At 52.0% G+C, this 24041-nt stretch overlaps 11 protein-coding genes across 11 annotated transcripts; 4 read left to right on the top strand and 7 right to left on the bottom strand.

The window, feature by feature from the left end:
- Positions 1 to 636: 636 nt before the first annotated feature.
- Positions 637 to 1704, bottom strand: IAQ61_008240 (uncharacterized protein; the record flags this gene model as incomplete). The annotated part of the gene is made up of 1 exon (XM_003840240.1): positions 637 to 1704. The coding sequence occupies one exon, from the start codon at positions 1702 to 1704 to the stop codon at positions 637 to 639; it is 1068 nt and encodes a 355-aa protein (XP_003840288.1).
- A 3279-nt stretch (positions 1705 to 4983) lies between these two features.
- IAQ61_008239 (uncharacterized protein) lies at positions 4984 to 6462 on the top strand (the record flags this gene model as incomplete). Its single annotated transcript, XM_003840242.2, has 1 exon — positions 4984 to 6462. The coding sequence occupies one exon, from the start codon at positions 4984 to 4986 to the stop codon at positions 6460 to 6462; it is 1479 nt and encodes a 492-aa protein (XP_003840290.2).
- Positions 6463 to 7109: 647 nt separating this feature from the next.
- IAQ61_008238 (uncharacterized protein) lies at positions 7110 to 8029 on the top strand (the record flags this gene model as incomplete). The annotated part of the gene is made up of 2 exons (XM_003840243.2): positions 7110 to 7133; positions 7190 to 8029. 2 exons carry the CDS (start codon positions 7110 to 7112, stop codon positions 8027 to 8029), a joined length of 864 nt encoding a protein of 287 aa, XP_003840291.2.
- Positions 8030 to 8326: 297 nt separating this feature from the next.
- Positions 8327 to 9699, top strand: IAQ61_008237 (uncharacterized protein; the record flags this gene model as incomplete). The annotated part of the gene is made up of 2 exons (XM_003840244.1): positions 8327 to 8366; positions 8435 to 9699. 2 exons carry the CDS (start codon positions 8327 to 8329, stop codon positions 9697 to 9699), a joined length of 1305 nt encoding a protein of 434 aa, XP_003840292.1.
- A 225-nt stretch (positions 9700 to 9924) lies between these two features.
- Positions 9925 to 14201, bottom strand: SEY1 (Dynamin-like GTPase that mediates homotypic ER fusion; the record flags this gene model as incomplete). The annotated part of the gene is given in 7 exon segments (XM_066097913.1): positions 9925 to 10217; positions 10273 to 10798; positions 10813 to 12016; positions 12073 to 12513; positions 12683 to 13053; positions 13317 to 13418; positions 13512 to 14201. Coding segments are annotated over 7 exon segments (3627 nt in total), but the record flags the coding sequence as incomplete, so codon positions are not given.
- Positions 14202 to 14423: 222 nt separating this feature from the next.
- On the bottom strand, positions 14424 to 16023 carry IAQ61_008235 (uncharacterized protein). Its single transcript, XM_003840247.2, has 4 exons — positions 15684 to 16023; positions 15477 to 15628; positions 14963 to 15409; positions 14424 to 14908 (listed from the first exon to the last, which is right to left on the bottom strand). The coding sequence occupies exons 1-4, from the start codon at positions 15722 to 15724 to the stop codon at positions 14808 to 14810; spliced, it is 741 nt and encodes a 246-aa protein (XP_003840295.1). The 5' UTR covers positions 15725 to 16023; the 3' UTR covers positions 14424 to 14807.
- Positions 16024 to 16935: 912 nt separating this feature from the next.
- IAQ61_008234 (uncharacterized protein) lies at positions 16936 to 17220 on the bottom strand (the record flags this gene model as incomplete). The annotated part of the gene is made up of 1 exon (XM_066097912.1): positions 16936 to 17220. The coding sequence occupies one exon, from the start codon at positions 17218 to 17220 to the stop codon at positions 16936 to 16938; it is 285 nt and encodes a 94-aa protein (XP_065952409.1).
- Positions 17221 to 17314: 94 nt separating this feature from the next.
- On the bottom strand, positions 17315 to 19828 carry IAQ61_008233 (uncharacterized protein; the record flags this gene model as incomplete). Its single annotated transcript, XM_003840249.2, has 5 exons — positions 17315 to 17562; positions 17615 to 17894; positions 17942 to 18571; positions 18624 to 19433; positions 19556 to 19828. The coding sequence occupies 5 exons, from the start codon at positions 19826 to 19828 to the stop codon at positions 17315 to 17317; spliced, it is 2241 nt and encodes a 746-aa protein (XP_003840297.2).
- An 85-nt stretch (positions 19829 to 19913) lies between these two features.
- IAQ61_008232 (uncharacterized protein) lies at positions 19914 to 20327 on the top strand (the record flags this gene model as incomplete). Its single annotated transcript, XM_066097911.1, has 1 exon — positions 19914 to 20327. The coding sequence occupies one exon, from the start codon at positions 19914 to 19916 to the stop codon at positions 20325 to 20327; it is 414 nt and encodes a 137-aa protein (XP_065952408.1).
- A 100-nt stretch (positions 20328 to 20427) lies between these two features.
- On the bottom strand, positions 20428 to 21369 carry IAQ61_008231 (uncharacterized protein; the record flags this gene model as incomplete). Its single annotated transcript, XM_066097910.1, has 1 exon — positions 20428 to 21369. One exon carries the CDS (start codon positions 21367 to 21369, stop codon positions 20428 to 20430), a length of 942 nt encoding a protein of 313 aa, XP_065952407.1.
- A 70-nt stretch (positions 21370 to 21439) lies between these two features.
- Positions 21440 to 23470, bottom strand: IAQ61_008230 (uncharacterized protein; the record flags this gene model as incomplete). The annotated part of the gene is made up of 3 exons (XM_066097909.1): positions 21440 to 22333; positions 22417 to 23137; positions 23403 to 23470. 3 exons carry the CDS (start codon positions 23468 to 23470, stop codon positions 21440 to 21442), a joined length of 1683 nt encoding a protein of 560 aa, XP_065952406.1.
- Positions 23471 to 24041: the final 571 nt, after the last annotated feature.

Below are 24041 nucleotides of genomic sequence, written 5' to 3'. Positions count from 1 at the left end.
CGCAATCACAAGACCCACGCTTTACCGGTATCACGACAGCCGTGCGAGCCAAGATGGCTGGTGGACTCCGGCGCACGCCCGGTCACTGTTGGTTACAATGGCCCAGAGCACGGCCAGTTTCCCACTTGGGTACCGGTACCGTGCCTAGGTACGGTATTGTCAACACGACTTGTCCCAAGACGCGTCTACCGGTACTCACATACGCGACGCCTGTGCAACCATCGTCAACAACCCATTTCTGATGACTTCGACAGGCCTTGGCGGGGTAGCTGCCACGCCTTCGTTTGTTGATGTGGCTATTCAACTCGGGTCAAGTTCCCATTGTTCAATAGCTGATCGGAAAGTACTGAATGCATGACATTACAGCTTACGTTTGGAAGCAGGCGCATACAATCTTCTTGTGAGCGGGTTCAAAACATATCATAGGTTTGTGGGTATAGGAACTGCACATCTGGTCATGGCTCTATGGACTCTTGCGGCTAGAAGCATCTATGCTATCGCAAGGTTTGCTCAGAGGCCAAACGCCCCTGGCAGCATCATCTCGAAATAGTAAGGGTCGGGGAGTCGAAAACACATACAAATGACTGAAAGAGCTTCGAAATATCTGCTGATGAGTCAAAAAAGTACACCCGGCTTTCACATCTCATCGATATCATAGTAGTTGTCGCAGGCCTGCATGGGTTGACGAATCTGAGGCCGCGCCCATCCATTGCCAACGTGGTCGTCGTCGTCGTCCTTCTCTTTGTCCAAGGGAGTCCATATGATGATTTTTTTACGCGCTCGCCAGCTTCTCTTGTTGAATCTTGCCTTCATGTCTCTCTCTTTGCCATAACCTGGTGAGCGCTGAGAAAAGTCGACATTATCACCTCGCTTCACCGAAACAAGAAGAGCTTTTCGGGCGCCAGCACCTTTCGTCATTGCCTCGTCGTCCACCAGTCCAAAGTCTTTGAGTCCATCTTCAGGGTTCTGCTCGAACAACTCACGTCGGGAGGGGCAGAGCACAGATTCTGGATCATCTTCCTCGAGAGTACGATATACTTCAATGACGGCTCCTGACCCTTCGCCGTCTCTGTTCAAAAGCTTCTTGTTCCAAAACCTGGGTTGAGGCTGGCGACGAATGTCTCCTGTTTCACGAGAACCATGGCTTCTAGATGGGCTGAAGCCGAGCATGCGCGAACTTCGGGTAATGTATCGAAGCTCTTTCCAGCCGTTGCCACGATTGATCAGGTTCGTGACAGCATCGTACTCTGGCGCAGCAGGGGCCACGGCGATGATAGTCAGGCAATCAAGTCGGAGGGCAGGGACGAGATGGAACACCGAGTCCTGTCGGTACATCAAGTCATCGAAACCTTTGAGATAGCGCATCATGGGAGAGCCAACGAGTCGTAGATGACGGATCTTAGCCACGGTAGACTCTGGTATCTCCGACAGTTTGTTAAGCATTGTTTGTGGATCTTCAAAATTGAACAGTACACGTTGGATCCAGATGTCGTGCGTTTCAGCGTAGGTTTGATGACAGATGCGCAAGAGGGCCAAAGAATGCGGTGCTGGTCTCATGAGCCGCTCCCCATGGCGGGGAGAGTATCGCAGGCCGAACGATAGTCTCGTGGAGTTGAAGAGATACGTCCAGATTTCTTCTCGCAGCTCGAATGGCAAGCATAGCAGTCGACTTGGTTCGGTTACCTCTGTACTTTCAAAAGCCATCGTCTCTTGGTATCAGATACTTGATGTGGTATGGTAGGTAGTTTGTCGAATGTTGATCTGGAAAGAAGCCGGCCCGAACGCAGCTGGTGGAGAGATGATATGGTGTGTGTTTACCAGAACACCTGCCAATCTGCCACTGTCTTGCCGAGTCCTTGTTATGGGTGTTATGGAATGTACCGGTACGAAACATTGGGGATTGGACGACAGATAACACCCTATGCTGATGGGAGTACGCCGATGTGGGGGAAGTTGCAAGCGAAGTGGTCACGCGACTTAGCGGTGCATACCTCGAACTACCACAACCTATCTACTCTATATCGCCATCCCCACATGGTCCGGCTTACTGCTGTCCACCTTTTCTCCTGCCTGGCCAGATCTGACGAGATCCTTTGCACACGCTGGGCCGCGTCCCGGCAACAGCGCTCTTTACCATGTTCCCGGCCGACGCACAAGTCCACATTTAGGATACCCACATCTCGCACCGTGCTATCCACGCAACCCTCAGCTACAGTGAAAGTATCCAAAAATTGACGCACGGGGCCATCGGTAAAGACATATAAAGTCGTACTACATGTCAAGTTATCGAAGGCTTCCGGCCATGCCTGCTTCCAGGCACGAGAAGACCGTCACATGAAGGATGAGGAAGTGAATCCATGGAGAGACATGCATAACAGCCATGGACAACATACCGGTACCAGGGTGCCTGACGACTGTTTGTCCGCAAGACACAGCCTCATTGAACAACAACGCTATTCCATATAGAATCTTTTCGCTGCATGCCGGACTGAGGCATTTTCGGACAGCGTGTACAAGCGCCCGTGCCGTCGCGGCAACCCGGGTGCCATGACCCACCAGATCGTTCCAAGTTTCACAGAGTACCATGGGCAGGGCAAGGGTTTGGCTTGATTGTATGGAATCTTTCGAGAAATCTTATTTAATGGCATTGCTGATCGCCTTAGTTTGTGAGCCTCCTCTGATATTGTGATTTCACGATTCTTGGACCGCCGAGCTGATCGTGATCCAAGGAATGATGTGGATATGAGATTGGTTCCGTTACCGGTACGACTGTTGCATTCGGTTGTGCATAAAGTCACTTTCTTTTTGTTTCAATATACTGTACGGTATAGGCGCCTTGATAGCTCCACGCAAGGTCCGAACGTCTTTTTCAGTCTAGTCGTGAGTTATACGAACTGATGATGACCGATGTCTATTACTGGTTCCGATTCCAATCATGCGGCAATTTTTCTTTCTGGGAATCTCCGATATTGGGGTAACAACATTGTGGAACGTGGATAATGTGCCGCAGATGTGCGGGACCTATCGCAAACCACTCACCGACTCCATGCAACACCATATTAACTTTGGATGGATGATGAAGATAGCCTACCAAAAATCGTACAACGAAAAGCGAGTCTAAGCAGAAGTTTACCTACACATCATGTGTGATCCGAAGCACAGCTTTTGGAGAGAATCCTCGGTACGGGTCAAAGCCAGGCCTCGGTCCAAAATCACCACAACGAAGACGCACTGTCAAACCAACACATCTCCAAAGATATCGAGAACTCTCCGCTCAAATCACCCCTGCTCATCAGTTGCGCCTAGCAACTTTTTGAATTCCTTCTTCAAGCTGCACCGCTAGGATGCAGGCTCACCGAAAAAAAATTATATAAGGTTACGACCATGTCAGATACTGGAGTGTCCGCACTTGAGGGAGACTAACTTCCTAAGTGATCAACCTCAAGCCGACAGCACCAGTATCCTGGGACACTTTTCACAGCGACAAAAACTTATAGATGCTGTAGCCTTCCGAGAAAGGATCCTATGCGAACACATAGTTCGCTGTCGAATGGTTGGTGGATGTACTCCAAGAGGGACATGCATGTTGACTGTCCTGCCCACCCCACCAGTGGTACCCTGAACGTCCAAGAGATCAATCTGAGTATAAATGCACGGGACCATTCGGTCGGTTGAGATGCCAGTGAGCCCACTATGCGGATGAGGCATAGAGATTACAGCTGAAACTCTCTATCTGTGTGCCTCTTTCCGACTTCGTCCAGAGCAACCACTACCTACGGACACTCAGGCTGTATCGCAGGGCCCGTTGCGCGTTCTTCGTGTCGGCGATTTCTTGGTAGACTTGGTGCGGACGGGGTTGTACCCACCTGCAGTGATCTCGCAGCCGAACTACTGTTTTTTTTTCTCCTAATCCTCCTAAAGTTAAAGCCGCAATTCTGGCTAGAAATTGTCGTCCCCATCTACTCTGTGTTAGTGAGTAGACTTGGCAAAGGGTAAATCAGACACCGCTCACCTTTTAACCTCTGAGTACTCCAGCTGCGCGGCGCCAGGATGTTACTCCCAAGAGATCAGTCCGCAGTAACAAGGCACTGGACCATTCGGTCTGTCAGGTTGGCAGTAGATTCATAAACATGTTGATAGCTTAGAAAGCCCAACCGGCAGCCAATATCTGTGTGCTTTTTTCCCTCCAAGCCACCTTAAAATCAAGCGGTCATCCAGGGCGTGGTTCCTTTACAGGGGCCCTCTTGCGTGTCCAACGAGTACCGGGAGTTTCTTGGGTGACTTGGAAGGGGACGGGGTTACACCCACCTGCAGTGATCTCTCAGGCTTCCGTTAGTAATCGAAAGAAAAAGAGGACTCCAAAGGTGGAGGGCGATACCGTGGCAGCGATGCTCTGGGCGAGGGCTGCGGTTGAAAAAAAAAGAGTGGGAGACAGTGAGGGAGGCAAGGCAGGGACAGAGGTCTGTCTTTTATGCCACAAGTCAAGTGGGGGCACGGTGCCTCTGGGTCAGCGGGAACTTGATCTAGACGAGGCTTTGTAAACGGCAGCAGCGGTCGCTTTGGGGCCAGGTGCATCCGACTGGAATTTTCTACGAAGTGAATGTGAATGCGACTTGGTGGATGTCCAAGCGTTGCGCGCAAGCTTGTAGGAAAACGCGCGACTCCGACAACGGATACACGAGAGCGAGAACACCGTTTTCCGAAACGTTCGGGGAGCAGGCTAAGAAACGAGATTCCTGTGGAGTGACTTGCGATCATTGCTGAGGTTTCGTACTCCTAATCTTCGGGGTTCTGCTGGGCGAGAGCTGTGAGTGTTTGCACAAACATCATCAGAACTGTCGTCCCTGAGCTCAGCCGCTTCTATCTATTACTGAATGTGAAAGTTTCACGGGATTGAGCCGACTGTATGATTTGAGCTGCAGTATGATTCAGTTCTTAGGTCAGGTCTGCTCCCACGCAACAGGCACCACACAAACATCGGATATGGCTTCACCAATTTGCACGACGCCTGGTCTCTCGACCATACCAACTGAACTACTCGACGGCATTGCGAGCTACCTTGACTGTTCAGCGCTGCTTGCACTTTCCCTGTCCTGCAAGAGCGGAAACGTTTCGGCGAACATTGTACTCTACAGAACTTACGTCAATCTGGAGCCGCCCGCCAAAGCACCAATGTACCTGTTTCTACGAACTATCTGCGAGCGACCTGATTTTGCGGAAAAAGTAAGGGAAGTCAATGTCCGTGGCTGGAGATTTGAGTATGAAGTTGCAATCGGTGCAGCCTGGAAGGGCATGACGATCCAAAGTGAGCACAGTGCGACTCAGCAGGAGCGAAAGGGACCCTTATATGCCAACAAAGACAAAGCCGGTCGCACGACACACGTACAGAGGACTAAGATCTTCCTCGATGCGGCTGTCATGAGCGGGTTGATCACCAGGCCGAAAGAGGAGACTATCCCGGCGTTGAAGAAAAGCGCAGTGTGGTACACTTCTCTGAAAGAGGACGCTGATTTAATTCGTCTTATCGGCCGCGGCGTGGAGGATGCACATGCCCTACTGATGATTGGACTGCTACCTAGGCTCCAAGTCCTCCAGGTAGATGGACTCAGCCCATACCCTTTACTTGATTGGCATCATTTCTTGTCACGCTCAACCACCGCTCTTCGTGCCCTACGCAGCCTTAGCATATACGGGTCCACCACAAAGATCTCGGAGCCAAGTGCATCCTCCACGCTACAGTTCCTGGACATGACGCCCAGTTTGGAGTGCTTGGAATTAGGGGACATTGCCATAAAGGGACACCACCTTAGCATTGCACATCTCCCATCCAAGACCCTCTCGAGAATCTGCTGCATGAACGCCGCCATGGAACTACGGCTGCTTGCTAAGAGATTGAGCGGACAGCGAATCGTGCGTCTTCTGCTCGTTCCTGGTCCTCGACAGACGAATATTGTCTCTCGATCTACTTTCTCACTCTCGGACATCATGCAGCTAATCAGTGCCTCAAAGTCAACCTTGACCCACCTTGTGCTTTACCCCATACGCCCCTCGACTGAAGCGACAAAATTGAGAGAGTTTGACCGTGTCCAGAACCTAGAGTCGGTCCTACCAGGATTATTGGATATGGTTCCTGGCATGTTGGACCCAGAGACGATTGCGAACGGGCTGCGTAAGCAGATACCCAAGTTGACAGAGTTGTCGTTGCATTACCTGTCATACCAGCTACAAACCAAGATCGTATTGGAGCAGTTGACGCAAATCAAAGTCGACGGCCTACTTCCGGCCTTGGAATTGGTCCGACTCCACTTTGATCGTTCGGAGCCATCGTTCGCAAATGTCTTTTCGGGGCTCGGTTTTGGAGTGGACTTCCGACTGCCTGATATAGAACAACCGGTCCGTGAGGATGTTGGAGAATTGTTCTCCAAGGCAGGAATCAAGTTGGAGATGTGTGTAGAAGGCTGAGCGCGCCAAAGGAGTCTCTCTGGCCAGCGATGAGTCAATGGTGCAATCTTCGGGCTTCACGGTGAAGAGGGAACGGGAATGAGTTTGATCTGTACGAGAGTTGGTACACGAATGATATATATATATATATATATATATATATATATATGTATATTCACATATCGCTGAGCTTGTTTGTAGCAGGCTTGTGTATCCTGACAGCAGCAGTGGGAGTCTATGCCAAGACATGTAGTCAAAGTCGCGACCCCACTTTTCCATCCTAGCCCACTCGCCTTGCCTTGCCTTGGCTTGTGTTGGACCAAACACGACAAAATGGGGGGAAAATACTCTACTCTACTGTGCAGTACAAGTTCCAAGTGTGCCATTCCATTCCAGAGGGGCGGCAAGGTCCCAAAGATGTGACTAAGCAAGCAAGTTGGCCGCCGCCTTGTCGCCATGATGACGCGCACAAATTGGATCCAACGGCCGTTTGCGCGTCATGCTCTCTTACCCACAGTTACTGCCCACCAAACCCCGCAACATCAGCTTGCATTGCGATACACGCGATACTGGCTACCAATATCACCAAGGCGAATTCATCCAGATTCCAAACATATGACATAGCCTTACAACAGGATCGCCGTCCCCGCGCCCCAGACTGGCTCTCAATGGCAGACTTCGCACCTCCACCCGTTGGTGCCCCATTACTCTCGGAACATGTCTCGGAACGGCTGCTAACCACGAGCAGGGCCCTCCGCCACCCAAAGTGCCCGAGGGCTGGAAGGCGATATGGAACACGCAGTACAGCGAATGGTTCTTCGTCAACATCTACACCAAGCAATCGCAATGGGAGAAGCCAACTGAGCCAGTCTACCCGCCCGGCGAAGGCCCGTCCCACGCTGCACCGCCCAGCGACAAGGCCGGGTTTGGCGGCAGCAGTCCATATGCGAACATGACCGAGGATGAGAAGCTGGCGCGCAAGTTGCAGGAAGAAGAGGATTCGAGGGCGGGGAGACAATCGGGAGATGGGATGGGTCAAGCGAATGATTACTATCATCGGCCAGCGCAGGCCGGAGCCTATGGACAGCAGGGTCCGGTGCCATATGCGCAGGGTGGACAGTCATCGTACTATCAGGAGACGCCTCCGCCGCAGGATAGAGTTGGAAAGGGTAAAGGGCTGCTAGGCAAGCTTTTGGGGAAGGCGACGGGAGGTTCGAGTTCGTCGACGCCACATGGCTACCCGCAGCAGCAGCACGGCTATCCTCAGCAAGGCTATGGTCAGCCATACGGAGCCGGCTATCAACAAAGGCCGATGGGTCTACCCATGGGCGGTGGCATGATGGGAGGAGGGCGCCGCCCTGGTGGTGGTATGGGCGCAGGGGGTGCCATGGCCCTCGGCGCTGGAGGTGGTCTTTTGGGTGGTGCACTCCTTGGCTCAGCCATGGCTGACGCGGGCGATGGTGGCGGCACATACAACTACTACGGTGATGATGGCGGCGACTATGGTGGAGGTGATATGGGCGGAGGTGACATGGGCGGAGGTGACATGGGCGGAGGTGACATGGGTGGGGGAGACTTTGGCGGCTGAGGAGACTGAGTCTCTTTTGGAATTTCATGCGACATGAATCGCGCGGATCTTCATTGTTTCCTTGTACAGATATTCAGTGGCGATGCACCTTTAATCACAGGATAAACCGGCTCCAAATGTTATGGCTGCAATGACTTTGAAACTGGACATGATTGTTGTTCACAACCCACGTATGACGTCGGACCAACTCGTCCCGAAGAAAGATCTCCAACACCATATCCGCCACACCTCAATACCATCCCATGACTTGAACAATCAACTTTGATGCTAAAAGCGACCTCACACTTACCTAAGATCATGGCCACTGAACAAAAAGGCCGCAACATCGTCATCATCGGTACTCTCCGAATGCTTCCACTCCCTAGGTATCCCCTCCAAAAATGAGCTGACCAAAAAACCCCCCAGGTGGCGGTATCATCGGCTGCACAACAGCCTACTTCCTATCTCACCACCCAAGATTCAACCCCCAATCCGACACCATTACTCTCCTCGAGGCCACCAAGATTGCAGGCGGCGCCTCGGGAAAAGCAGGGGGCTTGTTGGGTCTCTGGGCGTACCCAAGTTGCATTGTTCCACTGAGTTATCGACTGCACCAAGAACTTGCTGAACGACACAACGGTGCGGAACGCTGGGGCTACCGCGCTATTCATTGTGGGCAGATCGATGCTGTTGCCATGTTGGCTGAGAAATCGGGGGATGGGGGTAGCAGTAATAGTAAGGGTAGAAAAGGTAGTAAAGAGAGTGGTGATTCTGTGAGCCTCCAGAAGCGGACACAGAGTGCCATTGGCTTGTTGCGAGCCGCAGGCGTCCCCAAGGATCTAGACTGGATCGCGGCGGAATCGCTCAAGAGCTACGAGGAAATGGGTACACCGCTTACGACCGCACAAGTCCACCCCTATCACTTCACAACCAGCATGGCGGACCTGGCGCAGGAAAAAGGTGTCAAGATTGTTTACGGCTCCGCTACAAACATTGAGCAGGAAAACGGCAGTGTTCGCTCAGTAAGCTACCGTCCTAAAGATGAAAGTACCACCAGCACTGGCAACAGCAATAAAACCCACTCCCTCCCAGCAGACACCGTCATCCTCACCGCCGGCCCCTGGACACGCACCCTCCACCCCAGCGCCCCCATCTCCGCCCTACGAGCCCACTCCATCACCATCCGGCCCTCACGCCCCGTCTCCGCCTACGCCCTCTTCACCTCCATCGCCCTGCCCCCTCACAAGCACAAACGCAACCTCGACTCCATGAAATCCCACCCGTTCACCCAAACCGCAACTCCAGAAATCTACGCGCGCCCCAACAACGAAGTCTACGCCTGCGGCGAAGGCGACACCCTGATCCCGCTCCCCACCTCCTCTGACCTCGTGGCCTGCGACGAGGCGCGGTGTCGTGAGATTTACGACCAGGTCGCTAGCATATCCGAGGAGTTGCGGAACGGAGAGGTGATGGCGCGGCAGGCGTGTTATCTGCCCAATGTGGAGGGGAGAGGGGGCGGACCTTTGGTGGGCGAGACAAGTGTCAAGGGCTTGTTGATGGGGGCCGGGCATACGTGTTGGGGAATTCAGAATGGGCCGGGGACGGGCAAGTTGTTGGCTGAGTTGGCCTGGGAGGGTAAGATGAAGAGTGCGCAGGTTGGGAGTTTGGATCCGCGCAAGTTTGGGGTGTAGACTTTGGGTAGTATTGTGTAGGAAGGGAGTGAGAAGCGAGAGCGGGGCTTGATAGGGACAATGGCCTTCATTTTTGAGACGAAGAAGCTTTTCCTCTGCCGTTCCTCTAGGCTTTTTTAGTGCTACCTTACATCGTATGGATAGGTCCATCATCGACGGCAAACCGCTGTTGTAATCCAAAGAAGTTCCTCAATCCCCAATACCAATACAATTAATAAACGACACTCAAATGTCGTCGAGGTCTTCCTCGTCCGTCTTTTTCTTCCCTTCGCCATTGAGACGATCCATTCTTACATTCTCGTGCCGGCTAGACTCGTTGCCGCTCATTGCCATGGCCTGCCTCCCAGCATCTGAGCTCTCGAGGAAAGCACGGAGTCTCTCTTTACCAACTTCAAGGCCTTGTGCCGATGCAGCGTTGGCCATGCGCGCCATAGGGCCCCAGAGGTTGAGGGTAAAGGTGACGTATGCGCCAATGCCCAATAGGATTAGGAAGATGAAATACACAGGGTTGCGTAGAACTGAGAATTTGTTAGTTGAAATACCCACAAACCCAGATAGTGTACTTATGCTTACCGGCTACTATCTCGTTCCAACCCAGTGCCACCAGCAGACCGTAAAAATAGAGTGGCACTTGCGTAATACCGCCAATCGCGCTACGCTTGGCCTCTACATACACACCATCTGCAGTCTTCTTGAAACGAACAAGCAGATCAGCCTGCTTGGCATCGGAGAGCACAGTCATCTCTTCTTCCAAACTTTTGCCTTCATCTTCGTCTACGCCACCAATGGGTGTCAAGTCATCCTCATCGGCAGGCGATACAGACGCGGGCGCGTCACCAATCCAGGCATCAAGTGGCGGCGGCGCCGAAGTCATTGACAGCTTGAAACGTGCGAGTAAAGGTATCACCGTGATGGTCGATTCGCGGGCCTTTGTGTAAATTCCCTCAATATCGTCCGTTGGTCGCCATATCCGCGGTACTCCATGTTCATCATAGCGGAATTTGTCCTCGAAGTTCTCTCTAAGCTTGAGTAAGATGTTGCCTTCCATGACTTCTTCATCAATTTTAGCACGTAGCACCCCCAGGACTTGCGGCGCAATCTCCATAAGCCGACATCGACTTCATCAGGACTAGCATCGAAGCTTTGCGCGCGGTCGGTGAATCGCTTTTCTGCACTTGATACAGTGTCGGTGAAGATGGCCCAAACGCGATCCCAGAGATCCTTCTCCGTAGGTGGCCGTTCACCGTGCTCAGGGGCACCAGATCCACCGCGACCGGATCCGAGCTTGTTGAACTCGAGGCCAATGGACTCGTCCAGCCGCGATCGTACCCATCGTTCTATTCTAGTAGCAAGCCGCCTCATCTCTTCTTTGCGAAGACGACCAGAAACGTCATCCAATTCTTTCTTGTAGATCTTGAGCTCATGCAAATGGTTACTCCAGTCTGCACCTTCGATTGCCATGGCCTTGGCGTCTGTCTCAAATTTCTCCAGAGCCTTTGTCTTTTCCGAAGCGACAATCTGCGCAAAATCGTAGGATGCACCCTTCTTTTGACCAATTTTCACAGCTGAACTAACAGCGTCTGTGAAGTTTTGGACACCAGACTTGTGGATGGCAGTGAGTTGTTTCTGGAAGAGCGCCTTGAGCCTTACGTCAACCTTGCCCTCGAGTTCCGCCTGTTTTCGCTTGTAGACTCCCTTGTGGTAGCGGCTTGCGTTTGTCTCAAAGTCCTTGAAAACTTTGGAGCGTGCAGCGTTCATTGTCAGGCCCAAGTCCGGAATAACCGAAAGCACTCCCGATCGAGCATTCTCGGCTTGCTGGTCTTCCAACGGCGTGATCTTTTCGTCAAAGGCCACTAGTACCTCTCTTGATATCTCGTCACATCGAAACTGTGCGAGAAGCTCTTGCTGCGTCGGCAAGTCCAGGTCTTTGTTGCTTACAATTTGATCCCAAATGCCCTCGGCATATATGGGGAAACCATCCGCAGGGATGCGTCTGTGATATTGTGGAAGGAAGATGGGCGCACTCGACTCGTCAATCAGGCCACTTGTGCGGGGGTCGCTGTAGCCTTCCCGGAAGCGCAGGCTCAGCTTATTCACAGCCTCCTCAAACTTTTCAGGCTGCAGGATCTTGTGCGGCAGGGCGACAAAGGCGAAATCAAAGTAGTCTTCTATTCGCGAGTTCTCGAGTCCGTCGGGCTTCGAGATGGTGGACCATAGTTTCGAGAGGTCTTGTAGGATGGTATTCTGTAGGTTGCGAAGAGGTGTAGTTCCGAGGTGGTCACGGATGACAAAGAATAGGAGAGACTTTGGGATTGTTCTGGGGAGACGATGTCAGCACACATGCGAGCCGTGAGAGGTCATCTCCCGACGTACTTGCTGTCCTTGACAAAGAGCTGTAGGTTGACTTCAAAGACGGTCTTCAGCAAGCCCATGTTTGCGCCCTGGTACAATCCGACCTGATGTTCCCAGATGTTGACAATGAGAACCTCGCTCGTGGCCAGTGCAAAGAGGGCCGACTTGCGCTCAAAGTCCTGATCCTCGCCGCGCTCTCTGCCGTCGGTACCCTCGACGTCCATGACAAGAATATTCTCCGCCATAGCCGTGCCGCCCTCTGCGCGCTTGTTCTTGCTCATCCATATTCCCTTGGTGGTTTGGCGACGCTCCTGCTCCGACATGACGCCAAACTGGGTACCGAAGAGGTAGTTGAGGAGTGTCGACTTGCCCGTCGACTGCGAGCCAAAGACGGATATGATATGGTAGTTGAAGCCGGCGGGGATGATCTTCTCGATTCCGAGATATTTGGAGATGTTCTGGCTGCATGGCACACGGCTGTCAGCAAGGCGTTTGTGCATTGCCACGTCTGGCCATTGATATAGATATGTCTTGCAACCAGTCGTCCAATGCAAATCAGGGGCGGGAATGAAGGAAGGGGATCAGGGACCGCAAAAGGGAGAGAGAGAGAGAGAGAGAGAGAACAACGTACTTGAAGACCTTGTCCTCGTCAATGACCTGGATGCCATGTCCATAGGCCTCGTTGTCGACATCCTGGCCGACGCGTGGGAGATGCGCATTCATTAGGAGGGCCGGGCTGGAGGGATGCTTGACGTTGGTGGGACGGTGCCCGTTGGCCTTGAGAAGGTCGTCTGCCATGGTTCCGAGGGACAAGCCGAGCAGACGCTTGCACGGGTGCGGGAAGAATAGTTTGGGTTGCGTTGGTAGGGGGGCGGGCGGGGGGAAAAGGTTGTGTACACTTGTAGTAGGTTGCGTCACCAGGGCCAGGCCATGATGAAGCCGCTGAGACCTCATTCGTTGCCAGGGGCCTCGCTTACACAGCTGCATGGGGGTGACTGCTAGCTGTTGCCGTGAAGATGACATCGCCATCGCTCCCGTCTGGTCTGGCCACATCCTTCCCATCTCTCTCTCTCTCTCTCTCTCTCTCTCTCTCTCTCTCTCTCTCTCTCTCTCCCTCGCTGTTTGCAGGTGTTCACTTTTGTTCTCACTAGCAAGAAAGGCCCTCGGAGGCGGCATGCATGCGTCTTTCCGCGTCCAATCCAGCCTTGCATTTGCAACTCTTGGTAACCAACTCATCTAGTAGCACTCGAGTATAATAGTAGTACAGCACTTCCAAGGTTGAGTACACAAGAGGCACACGTGACCAAGTGTCGAAGCACAACTACGCTGCGAATGGCAAAAGATCCGTATTGCACGCAGGTACTCGACTATGTGCAAGTACAGTTCATAGTTCATAGCATGAGCACTGGGAGATTGGACTAGACTACCTAGAGGTTGCGATATCCTTTCCCACCGCTGACCATCTCACTGCTGATCTTGTTGATCTCCTCGCTATTCTTCACCCATGCTTGACTCGCATCCACCAAGGCTTCGGTCCCAAACTTCATCTTGCACCACTCCACTATCTTCTGCGATTCCCATCGGATCCGCTTCTCCAGACCCGTCTGCTCGCTCTCCGTTCGCTCACTCTGCTTCTTTTTCCTGAACTCTGCCACGTCCTTGATCAGCTGCCCGGCTTCTTCCTCATCATCGTACACAAACAAGACGAGCGACTTGTCTGTCCCTGGACCTCCACAGATTTTCCGAGCAACGTCCTCCTCCAGCTTCTCGCCTCTGTCTTGCTTCTTCGGCTGGAACCCTTCGCATGCATCCTTGACGTCGCTGATCCACGCGTGGGCATTGGGAAAGTCCCCTTCTGCTCGATGTAAGATGCCATGGAGTAGCATGCCTTCGACGGCCGGCGGAGCCTGCATGTGTCGGACTAGAAAATGTGCAGACGGGAGATCATGGTTCAGGATGTGTACAAGGGCTTCCAGTGTCGGATGAACGTGCAGGTCGGCAATGATGGAGCCAACGTTGGAATACTGTGGCTTCTGCGGTGGATGCACCAGGTTGGTTCCTTGCAGCAAAGCAGAAGTCACCGAGTCAAGCTGTTTAGGCCCGTTGTAGTTGGCCATTGTCTTGGGACCCGCAATCTGTATAGTCTTGATCTATCCAGAGAGTACGGCGAAGTGGATCATTGATCTCGTTCTACGTAAGAATCGAGCGGTCAGGCGTACGAGTCGTCGAGCTTCAAAAATCACACGAGGTTGTAGATTCAGTGTAGGTCGTTTATGGTCTGGTCAACATGTGCATGTACATTTGCATGCAGACGTCATGATGGACCCTGGATACCACAACGCACCCTGTCATCTCATCTCATGTGCACACAACCAGTCAAGACCATAGGTTGCAGAACGGACAAGCAACTAGCAAGACTAAACGTAGTAACAATGCCTCACACCCTAGAGGAAATCACGGGGCGCGGAAAGGTGGTCTATTGGCAAGCTCAATCCTAGAGCTAGAACGGTAGCCGATCTGTGTAGGGAAGCGCCATTTCTAAACGCAACCCTTTCCAACTATAGTACATGTGCCACGCTTTTACAACCAGTCGAAAGTACGCATATCCGCTCAATCATACCTTATAAAATCTATGCGAGAGAAGGGACTCCACCAAACGCCGACAAATGAGGACATCGTCCGTAAGAAGCACAAGAGCCAACGATTATCCAGGGAAAAGGGCATAAGAATACCGAGACATGGGGTGAGAATCACTTTCATGCCTTGGAATCTTTCTTCTCGCCTTGGCGTTTTTGTTGCTCAGCGTTTTGTGCAGCCTTGCGTGCGGCCTGGCGTTGCTCTTCAGCTTCGACCATTTCTGTCGCACTCATTAGTACAATGTTTTCCGATTACGACAGGGAAGGTTACGTACCCCTCCACTGGTCCTCGCCAGCGTATCTCTCGTGATGAATCCTCTTCTCAATCGTGTTCTTGTGCTCGGGGTCGTTCGGGTCGATAATTCTAATCGTCTCCCACCGTCCCTTACCCTTGGCCGCGTCATTCCCCTCGATAGCAAAACTGGTCAGCAACGCTGCCAGCGTGCCACCCTGTGCGTACATACGCGCCTGCACCAATTTCTGACTGCTGCTCAGGTATGGGTTGCGGTTGACAAAGTGCCATGACCCCGCCATTGAAGCCACCCAGAAACCGAACAAGAGGGGGTAGCGATTCTCCGATGCCCATTCTTTCGACCGCTGGAACAAAGTCTTGTTGGATTCGAGGAGGGCTTCGCGTTCACGCTCACGCTCGATTTGGCGCTTCTTTTCTGGTGTGTGTTCGATGTCGTAGGCTGCGGAAGCGCGGTCGGCAGCGATAACGGCTGTGAAGGGAGAAGATCAGCTTGTGTCCATGATCTCAGTGCAATCGGATAGTTTGAGAATGCATACCAACGAATGTTCCTGTCGAGGCGACTAGGAAGGCCCGGAAAGGGACGGTGAGTGCACGGAAAGAAGGGTATCGTCTGCTCGCTGCTATGACTCCCACTGCACCGAGGCCTGTGCCGATGAGACCACCAATGGAACCACCTTTGATAGTAGCACTGGACTGCGATTAGATCTCTACCCCAAAAAGCGTTTCGCAGCGTTTGGACTCACTAATAATGTGCCTGCTCCTCATCCTTTGAGAGAACCTTCATGATGACTTGATGCGAGTCAATTCCACACGAGGTATTTGTGTTGGGTTTTCTTCACGTGGCCCAGGAGTCGCAAGTTTTCGAAATCTTCGCGAGAATTGCACAAAGGATTCTTAGGCGTAGTATGGTAGTGAATTGTTTCCTCGGAGGGTGCAACAGGGACAGTCTTATTAAAGCCGTCTGTCAAACTACACCATGGTGACGTCGCCGAGTTTGCGGCGCCACTAGCATAACATTTGTGGATGATGCGGTAAAACCCTTCGGCAGACCCTGGCTAGAACGACTTTCGCCAAACCCATCTTTGAGATCACTCCACCAGCGAATGATCATGCGAGTCTCTGATTTCTTCAAATAGTCAGGGCCTTTGTGTGTTGCTTAGTGATGGCTGGACTATCGATTTACAGTATTTCGCATATAGAGAACGTGTGGCAGACAGTGTTTTGCGTGCACACGCTGCAACTAATGATCATCAGGTTGCAACACCACTCATTCCGATTTGGCATTGGAGAGCAACGCAAGCAAATGTAAAAACACTTAATTACAATGAAACCGCATATCCTAGAATGTGCATTGCTATTACCCTGTAAAAAAAGTGCATGCCACAGGTACCGCTAAGCAGAACTCAGCCGCATAGTAATCATCTTCTCCGAATCTTTCTCTTGTTCGGCAACGCATTGTCCATCACGAGTTGCTTGGGAGTCCGGATAAGGCGGAAGCGGCATCTCTGACATGCCGCTGGCGGCTTCTTGTTCATACTTCGCCAACACACTCACACACCTTCACACGGCACACGATGAACACCACTGTGCAACTCTCTCAGCTTGGCTCAAAATCTTGGGCATGCCTCGCAGCGGGACATCTCGATTACCTTGCCTGCTGTCATCTACGTGATCAAGTCATCATGGAAGCTTACATTACATCTCGCGCGTCTTCCGCCCCCCGAGCTATTCCCGAATACCCTGTCAACTCCTGATATCCCCGAGCATCACCAGAGATACCACAATACAATACGACATGGTGTTAGCAGCGAGACTGCGCCCCATAACTTATCTCAGAATATCCCCAAATTGACTCTATCGCATGGCTTCACGAAAAAACATTTCATAACCAAGTCGAGATCGCACAACGCATTCAAGGAAACGGCGGCATTATGTCTTTTCAGGATGTATTAAGACTTCTTCAAAGATACCAACATCCTGACAATGCCATAATAACTAGCCAGATGTTTGCATGTGATTACTACCTTGTAAGAAGGATGGGTATGTCATCTTCAATCCAAGTCCGTCAGCCCCTCCATTGCTACCAAAAAGTGGTAATGCGGGTCTTGCCAAACGATCGAACGATGGAGTTGAACTAGTAAACAAAAGAGAACATGTTGGGGAGAAATTCTTCGAGTAAGCGATGGTCTTCAATCGGCAGTACAACCTGCATGCGTTCTGAATTAAGCCAATAGAATTGACACGTTCGTCGACATGGACTTTTATCTTGGGTAAATCCATGTTACCTTGTTTGAGATTTCAGGCGATTGCTTCACCGGCTGATTATACCCAACAATGTTTATGTTGTCGACATTGAAGACCGTTCAAGTGGCCATCAGTGGAAGGCACCGAAGTTGCTGCGTGGCGTGGGGTTGCTGTAACGAGAGATCAGACCAGTAGGCGGTCCAGGGCGTGTAGCAAGAGCTGGGTTGCAACAAAGCATAGCAACACGGGAGCCGTACTTCGAACCACGGAGCGAGACCATGTGCTTCCGTATGTGGCTTCCAACAGCCTCGCGGTGTTGAGCGCCCGCGCTAGTCAAGATATACTGAATAAGATAGTTGCCAAACTGATCACCGGCAACTGAAGAACAGTTAGCATTATGCAAAAGGACCCTTTGATGCACAATACTTACTGTCTATAAGAGGCATACGTGGTCGATCGGGTCGGGCCTCGCAGACACGCTCCAAGTAACGATCGAGAAACTCGCTGCCTCCGATCTTGAGGCACTTCTCAATGACCTTGGACGCATACTGATCCATGCTGTATTCGGTAGCGAAACGGAGGATATGATCGATAGCACGACCTCGATCGGCAGGAGCACCATGCTCACAGATGTGCTGGATGCACCAGTTGCCGAATTGACCATGAGAGATTACATCGATACTGGCGAGAACCTCATTGATGCATGGACGCTACATGTTGTCAGCACGAACTTTTCTATAGTTTCGATATAACATACCTTGTCTTCTTCTAGGCAATTCTCAAAGATGTTCTGCACTACGAGACTACCCGTCTCTCCCAATGCGACCTCATGCCACATTCCTCGAAGAGCTTCGTTGACGTAACGCATGATTTGAGGAGGGGAATCGCTCCACCGAAGCTCAAATAGCTTCTGCCATACGTGACAGGCATATCGATGAATGACAGTTTCGGGAATGCGACGAAGCAGTTCATGAACCATGGTAGCCTTGTACTCTTCAGGGACACAATCAAAAGCCTTCTGGATTACATGACAACCGAAAGCATCCATACTCAGTGCTAGGGTATTGCCGCGAATGGCTTGAGCAATAGCAATGATCTGCTCCTGAGTGCCATGCTCGAAGCAGCGTTGAACGAGGAAATTGCCAAATCGATTGACCATGAGAGCGTACGCTTGAGATATGATGGCTTCGACGATCTCGTACTTCTGTTCGGGTGTGCCGACCTTGAGCTTTTGCTGGAGGAAAATGGAAGCTTGCTGGTCATTGTTGCAGATGATCTTATCGACGATATATTTCCAGTTGCAGCTCATGTTACGGTCGAGCAGGCGGCGATAGTTCATTGGTTCGACTGGGTGCACGTATCGTGGACCACCCGCCTCGCTAGGGACCTGTATTGTGGTCAGTATGAAGCCCTTCTAATCCCATATCTGTGGAACCAACCTGAGAGTTCCAAGGGGATGGGCCCATACTGCTAGCAACATTGAATTCGCTAGCATCAGGCGAGAGTCCGCTATTCATCGTTCCGATTGGGGCGTGGTGGCCAACGGGATACATCTGTGGCATATTATATTGAGTATAGAGCGGGTCAAAAGCAGATCCAGGCCGGCTAGGAGGGTTGCTAATGGCGTTCGCCATGCCACTTGCCATGCTACTATTGAGGCTATTGTTACTCATGCCGCTACTGCGGAAACTCTGATCGAGGGGAAAGTGGGTAGGCTCATTCAAAAACTCATTGCGGCGAAAGCCTGCTTGCACGGGTGGCTGGCGTGCTGATACCGGTGCCTGATATGCCGGAGCGAAGCTATTGCTGCTAGTATATGCCGGACGAGCAGGTTCATTGCTCCAACCATAGTTAGTTCGGGTCGAGGCATTGAATTTGTTCTGAAGCTGGGTGAGGGTCTGTTCAGTGACATCGCCCTGGTAGCTGTAATCTGCTTCAGATGACTGGCTGAGATGCTCCATGGTAGAGCGAGCAACATTCTGGCTATGAATTTCCTGATTCATGCGGTCGACTTCGTTGCGCGCGTCCTGTAGCTCGAGCCTTAGCTTTCGAAGCTCGGCAGCGTCGACAAGTAGGAGCGATGTATCCATCTCGGTTGAAGGCGTAGAAGCGAACTCATCAGTGGCTGGTGTAATCGGTACCGAGCCGCTGGAGGAGTTGTAGGTATCCGGAGGAGAGGAACGGCCGTTGAGACGCTGCAGTAGAGAGTCCACAACGGCCGACTCCTCATGAGCTTCTATCTTGGGATTCTACACACGTCAGCTTGGAGTCTTGGATGAATTGGTAGGCACAGAGTCAATTCTGATGGGTTTGGGATTAATTGGGGGTGCGGCTAGGGAATATCTTAGATAAAGAGAGGGACGCTACTGACCTTATAACCATCGATGGAGCTCGGCAGCGGCAGCAGAGACTGGTTGCCCAGAGCAGAAGCACCGAGAGGACGCCTCATACCCTGCATACCAGAGGTCAATGATGGGCCAAAGGCGCGATAGAGGGAATACGGATAACGATTATGGATTGTGGAGCCTGCCACCTGGCCTAGTACCTCTGGTGAAGTGTCGATCCTGAGGTCCGCTGCTACAGAGAAGCGGCCGGGACCCTTGCGCGGGGTAGGAGAACCGTCGGATGTGATATTGAAGCTCATGCTTGCTCGTGGTGGGCGTAAATGGAAAAGATCCGAGAGATGAGTGGAGTTTGACGTGACTGGACTGGGCAGATGCGTAGATAATATGCAAAACACGGCAGCTCTGAGAAAGCTTGATTGGCGAGGTATATGGCCAAAGTCAGATGCAGAAAAGAAGAAAGGACTCAGATGTGAAATAGATTGGCAACACCCAGGCAAGCCACACTGGCTGGAAAGGGCGATAGCAACGAGAGACGCAGGGACGGGCACGTCGTGTGGTGGAGGAAAGAAGAGGCGGACAGCGAGCCGAAGGGATTTGGAGTTGGCGGGGTCGACGGCAATCGAAGCTGCTGAAACGATAGGAGAGAGGCTCGAGAAAGAGGCGGAAGTTGCACTTTGGGTTCGCTCCTGCCCAAAGTGGCCTTCACCTTTGATTGAGATAACCGAGGACTCAAACGGACTGCAGCGTCCAGACCGAACCGTCCGCGTTGACTTGGAGCTTTCGATCTTGCACTACTAGAAGTCGCTATTGTGCGGACAATGGCAAACGGCATGCTGGACAGTGGGTGGAGGGGGTGAGGGGAGGGGGAAGGTGGTCTCGGTGACGTCGTTCGTGTTTGCTAACCAGTCTGAATCATACTAGAGGCTGTGATCTGCCATTCCGAATCCAAGAAGCCCATGGCCAAGACCCCCTCGACGCCTCTCCATTTTGCGCTCTCGCCAAAGACAACGAAATCTGGCTGGCCTACACCAGTAAGCATCGGTACAACTCTAGCGGCCTGTCGTAGACCATCCTCATCAGCCCCCCATAGTACCAATTCAAGCCTCTGCTCTTCTAGCGGCCGCAGGAACGCTACACCTCGAGCCTCCTCACCATAGTGCTGGTCGTGGCCTAGGTAGTCTTGGACGGTGACACCGGACTCGTACACACGGATGGCATAGCCTTCTTGATGCCCGGGGTCTGATCCAATGAGGAGTGAGATCACGTTACCGGTTGAGTTGGCAATTACGGTCGATGAGCTGGAAGAGATAATCCTAGCGTCTGCTTTAAAGTATTGATGTAGGTTGCGCGAGATCTGGAGTGCTACATGGGACGTATTGGCGACACTTGGATATCGAATGATGAAAGGACCTCTGCTGCGAAGTATAGCTGTCATGGAACCCAGTTGTCGCCCGTTTCTCTGATTTTTAGCCGCCGCTGTACGGGAGTGTGCCAGACTCCAAGCAGTATCTACCTTTGAGAGGCGAATCCGGGCTCCGGAAGACATAGCGATTCTTTCAACGCTCAAATCCATGTCCTGCCCATCAACCTTCAGCGGACCGCCCCAGAGGATCGGATCGAGCTCAAGGCTTTGTACGTTTGACGTACGGATAGCATGGCCTTTTACACTGACTTTGCCGTAATGTCCTGGGTCGAGGAGATGTAGTACCCTGATACCATTCTTGCTTCCCATATCACCAGGATCACCAACTGTGATACAAAACTGTGAAAGTCTTCGTGGAAGTACCTCTTGGCTATCGGCTTGCATGTTGTAGAAGTCTACCAGCTCAGGCGTTGTCATCACGGTATCCCACCAATGACTACATGTAACGTAAGCTCATACCAGCATTGAAGGCAAAGTATTTCAAGACTCACTTCTTGCCTTTGACTTCATTGTAACTTGAATTTCCCCCTGATATATATAGCTGCTGAGCAAGTAATCTTGAGTTGTACGCCGGTACATTATCATCAATCTCACCATGCTGCTGTTGAATCGGTATTCCTTGCATGTTTGACACCAACATCTCATGGCGATAGCTATTCAGCGATGCGCTTAGGATGGCTGTGCGGCTCGGATCCGCGGGTTGCCAAAGCTCATACGATACATACTTCTGAATAGAAGCATAGCCTGAGATGGGTGCGGCAGCCAATACCTTATCCGGCCGATGGGACATGGCATACCAGGTGCCCTGGCCTCCATTCGAATGACCTGTTACAATCCATCGATCAGTATCTACGCCTGGACCTTTCCAATTCACGTTTTCCATCCACGCTGGAATAGCCTCAATGGCAGCTTCGACGTCGGCGAAACCCCAATTGTGCCAGTCATCGCCAGACCATGGTGTGACGCCTGTAGGGAAAAGCACCCAAGCGCAAAGATCAGAGACAGGGTCGAGACTTCCAGTGACCATGGGACTATCTGCTTCGAGCCCGGCACCATGTAGGACAAGCAGGACAGGTAGGGTCTTACGGTGTGGCTGACAAGCCGCATTCTGAGCTGGTGGTCGAAGCATAGCATATGAGACTATGCCGCCAGGATGGAGAAATGTGATCTTATGCGGCTTGTAAATCGAGGTGTGTTTCAAATCCTGCCAGACTTGAAGTGAGGATTGCCTCGTATTGTTCACTGTGGAGTACGTGATGTTGTACCCGATAGCAGAGCTATTGAACTCCTTTAATAAAACGTTAATGGGTAGCGACCGAGTCTGACCTGCACTGATAACGAGCCTGGAGTTGGAGTCCTCATTCGATGATGTGTGGCTACTCTGATCAGACCTTAGAAGTCAGTGAATCTTGTAATGGCCAGTGCAGATTGAACCTCATTCGCCATATGAAAGAGAAGGCTTACGTTGACTGCTTGTACGTCTATGATCTCAATATCAGAGTCACCGCTATTCCTAAGAAGAACCGATGCTAGGGGCGACGCCAATTTACCATCAACAACATCAGATATAAGCATACCAGGTTTCGCAAGCTCCAGGGACGTTGAGACTCGCTGCATATCGACAACAACATCTACAGTAGGCTCCAAAATACCCCCAAAGGCTCTGACGTCCCTCACGAGGCGGAGGTCAATCTTGTGAAGGCCAGGTTCCAGATGCAGCACCGCTGGGGCGTTCCGGAGGGTATAGAAGTCTCCTCCAAAGTAGTGTCTATCATCAACCCAATACTCTAGAATTGCGTCAGTATGGAGAATCACATGTTGTGTTTCACGTCCATGGACAGTGAACTCTCCACGTGCCCATGCCTGATACTGCACGGCAGCCCAACCGTAGACGAGCTTCAGGAAGTCCCAGTCGACATTTGAGTAGGTTACGCGGAGGGTGGCATTCGCCGAATCGATGCCATTCAGTGTCTTGGCGGCCTCTGTGGCGTTCCATTTCGCTGTTCCATTGGTGGGCAAAGAACTCCTGAAGGTTGCTTCTGCAGTGTAGGAGAGGTTTCTGAAGCCACCGACATATTCAAGTGGATCTGCCCCCCACGTAGCCTCTGGAGGAATATCAGCAGGTGTCGATAAGGCTGTGAATAGGGGACGTACCGCGCGTTCCAATCTGGAATGGACCAAGCGTCTGCCATGTAGTATTGAAGGAGATGAATGATGATTTGTGTTTGTGTTTGTGCTCCCGGCCAGCTAGTGGGGCCATGAGGGGTTCATAGAATGAAGCATGGCATTGCTGCAAGAACAGAAGTGAGGAGGTCAGGTGGAGATAGGAATGGGCATGCATTGTGCAAAGATCACTGTCAAGCCAGGGACAGGACATTCAACTTCAGTGGCTGAGGTTGACAGTGTGCTCTGTCGTAGGCGTGGGATGAAGTTCATCAGCCAGACATCACATCACGTTTGGATGCAGCAGGGGAGTACCGGTAGATGACGTTGGGTTGTCTGATGCAGCAACGGGCATACCGGTACTCTAGGTACCGGTACCGTAGCAGGCTTCATCAAACGCGTCTTGGCTGATGCAGTGTGGGAGTGCAGGTGGGGGATCCAAGGGCCATGGCAATTGAAGAATCCACCAAGGCTGCCGCAAGGCTTAACGGTACCATACTATATATAGAGGTAGTCGTAGTACCGGTACTCTAGGCCTTGAACCCGAACCATGACCGCCGCAAAACCGCGTGTACTGGTTCCAGTCTGCCTGCCAGAGTTGCCCAACAATGCTGCGCTAAAGTACCGGTACGGACCGTGAAGCTACTACCGGTAGCCATAAGCGCAAGTCAGCCTTCGACTCAACACCGCACGCCTCTTGTTGTACTGTATATTATTGTTTTGTTCCCCTCCTGCGCCCAAGCAGCGTTGTCTTGTACCACTTCACTTCGACCACCTGATATCATTAGCACAAGGGAGTGAGTGCCCCCACGATACCGGTACACCAGCCACAGACGACACCTCGCCCATCGCAATCTGGCTGCCCCCCATGGCTTAACGAAGCTTGCCACGACGCCCTCGTAGTTCCGCTACCGCCATCGACATCG

The sequence above is a fragment of the Plenodomus lingam genome (genome assembly GCF_022343315.1).
Source record: "Plenodomus lingam strain CAN1 chromosome Unknown contig_3, whole genome shotgun sequence".
Lineage (NCBI taxonomy): Eukaryota > Fungi > Ascomycota > Dothideomycetes > Pleosporales > Leptosphaeriaceae > Plenodomus > Plenodomus lingam.
Note: the sequence above shows the minus strand (reverse complement) of the source record. Positions and strands in the feature narration are given on the sequence as shown.

Excerpts from the sequence above, each read along its gene's own strand:
- IAQ61_008235 (XM_003840247.2), bottom strand. The coding sequence starts at position 15,724 with ATGAAGGTTCTCTCAAAGGATGAGGAGCAGGCACATTATTA. Across the intron at positions 15,629-15,683 it reads GAGGAGCAGGCACATTATTA|TGCTACTATCAAAGGTGGTT; the intron begins GTGAGTCCAAAC and ends ATCGCAGTCCAG. Across the intron at positions 14,909-14,962 it reads TGGCGAGGACCAGTGGAGGG|AAATGGTCGAAGCTGAAGAG; the intron begins GTACGTAACCTT and ends TGAGTGCGACAG.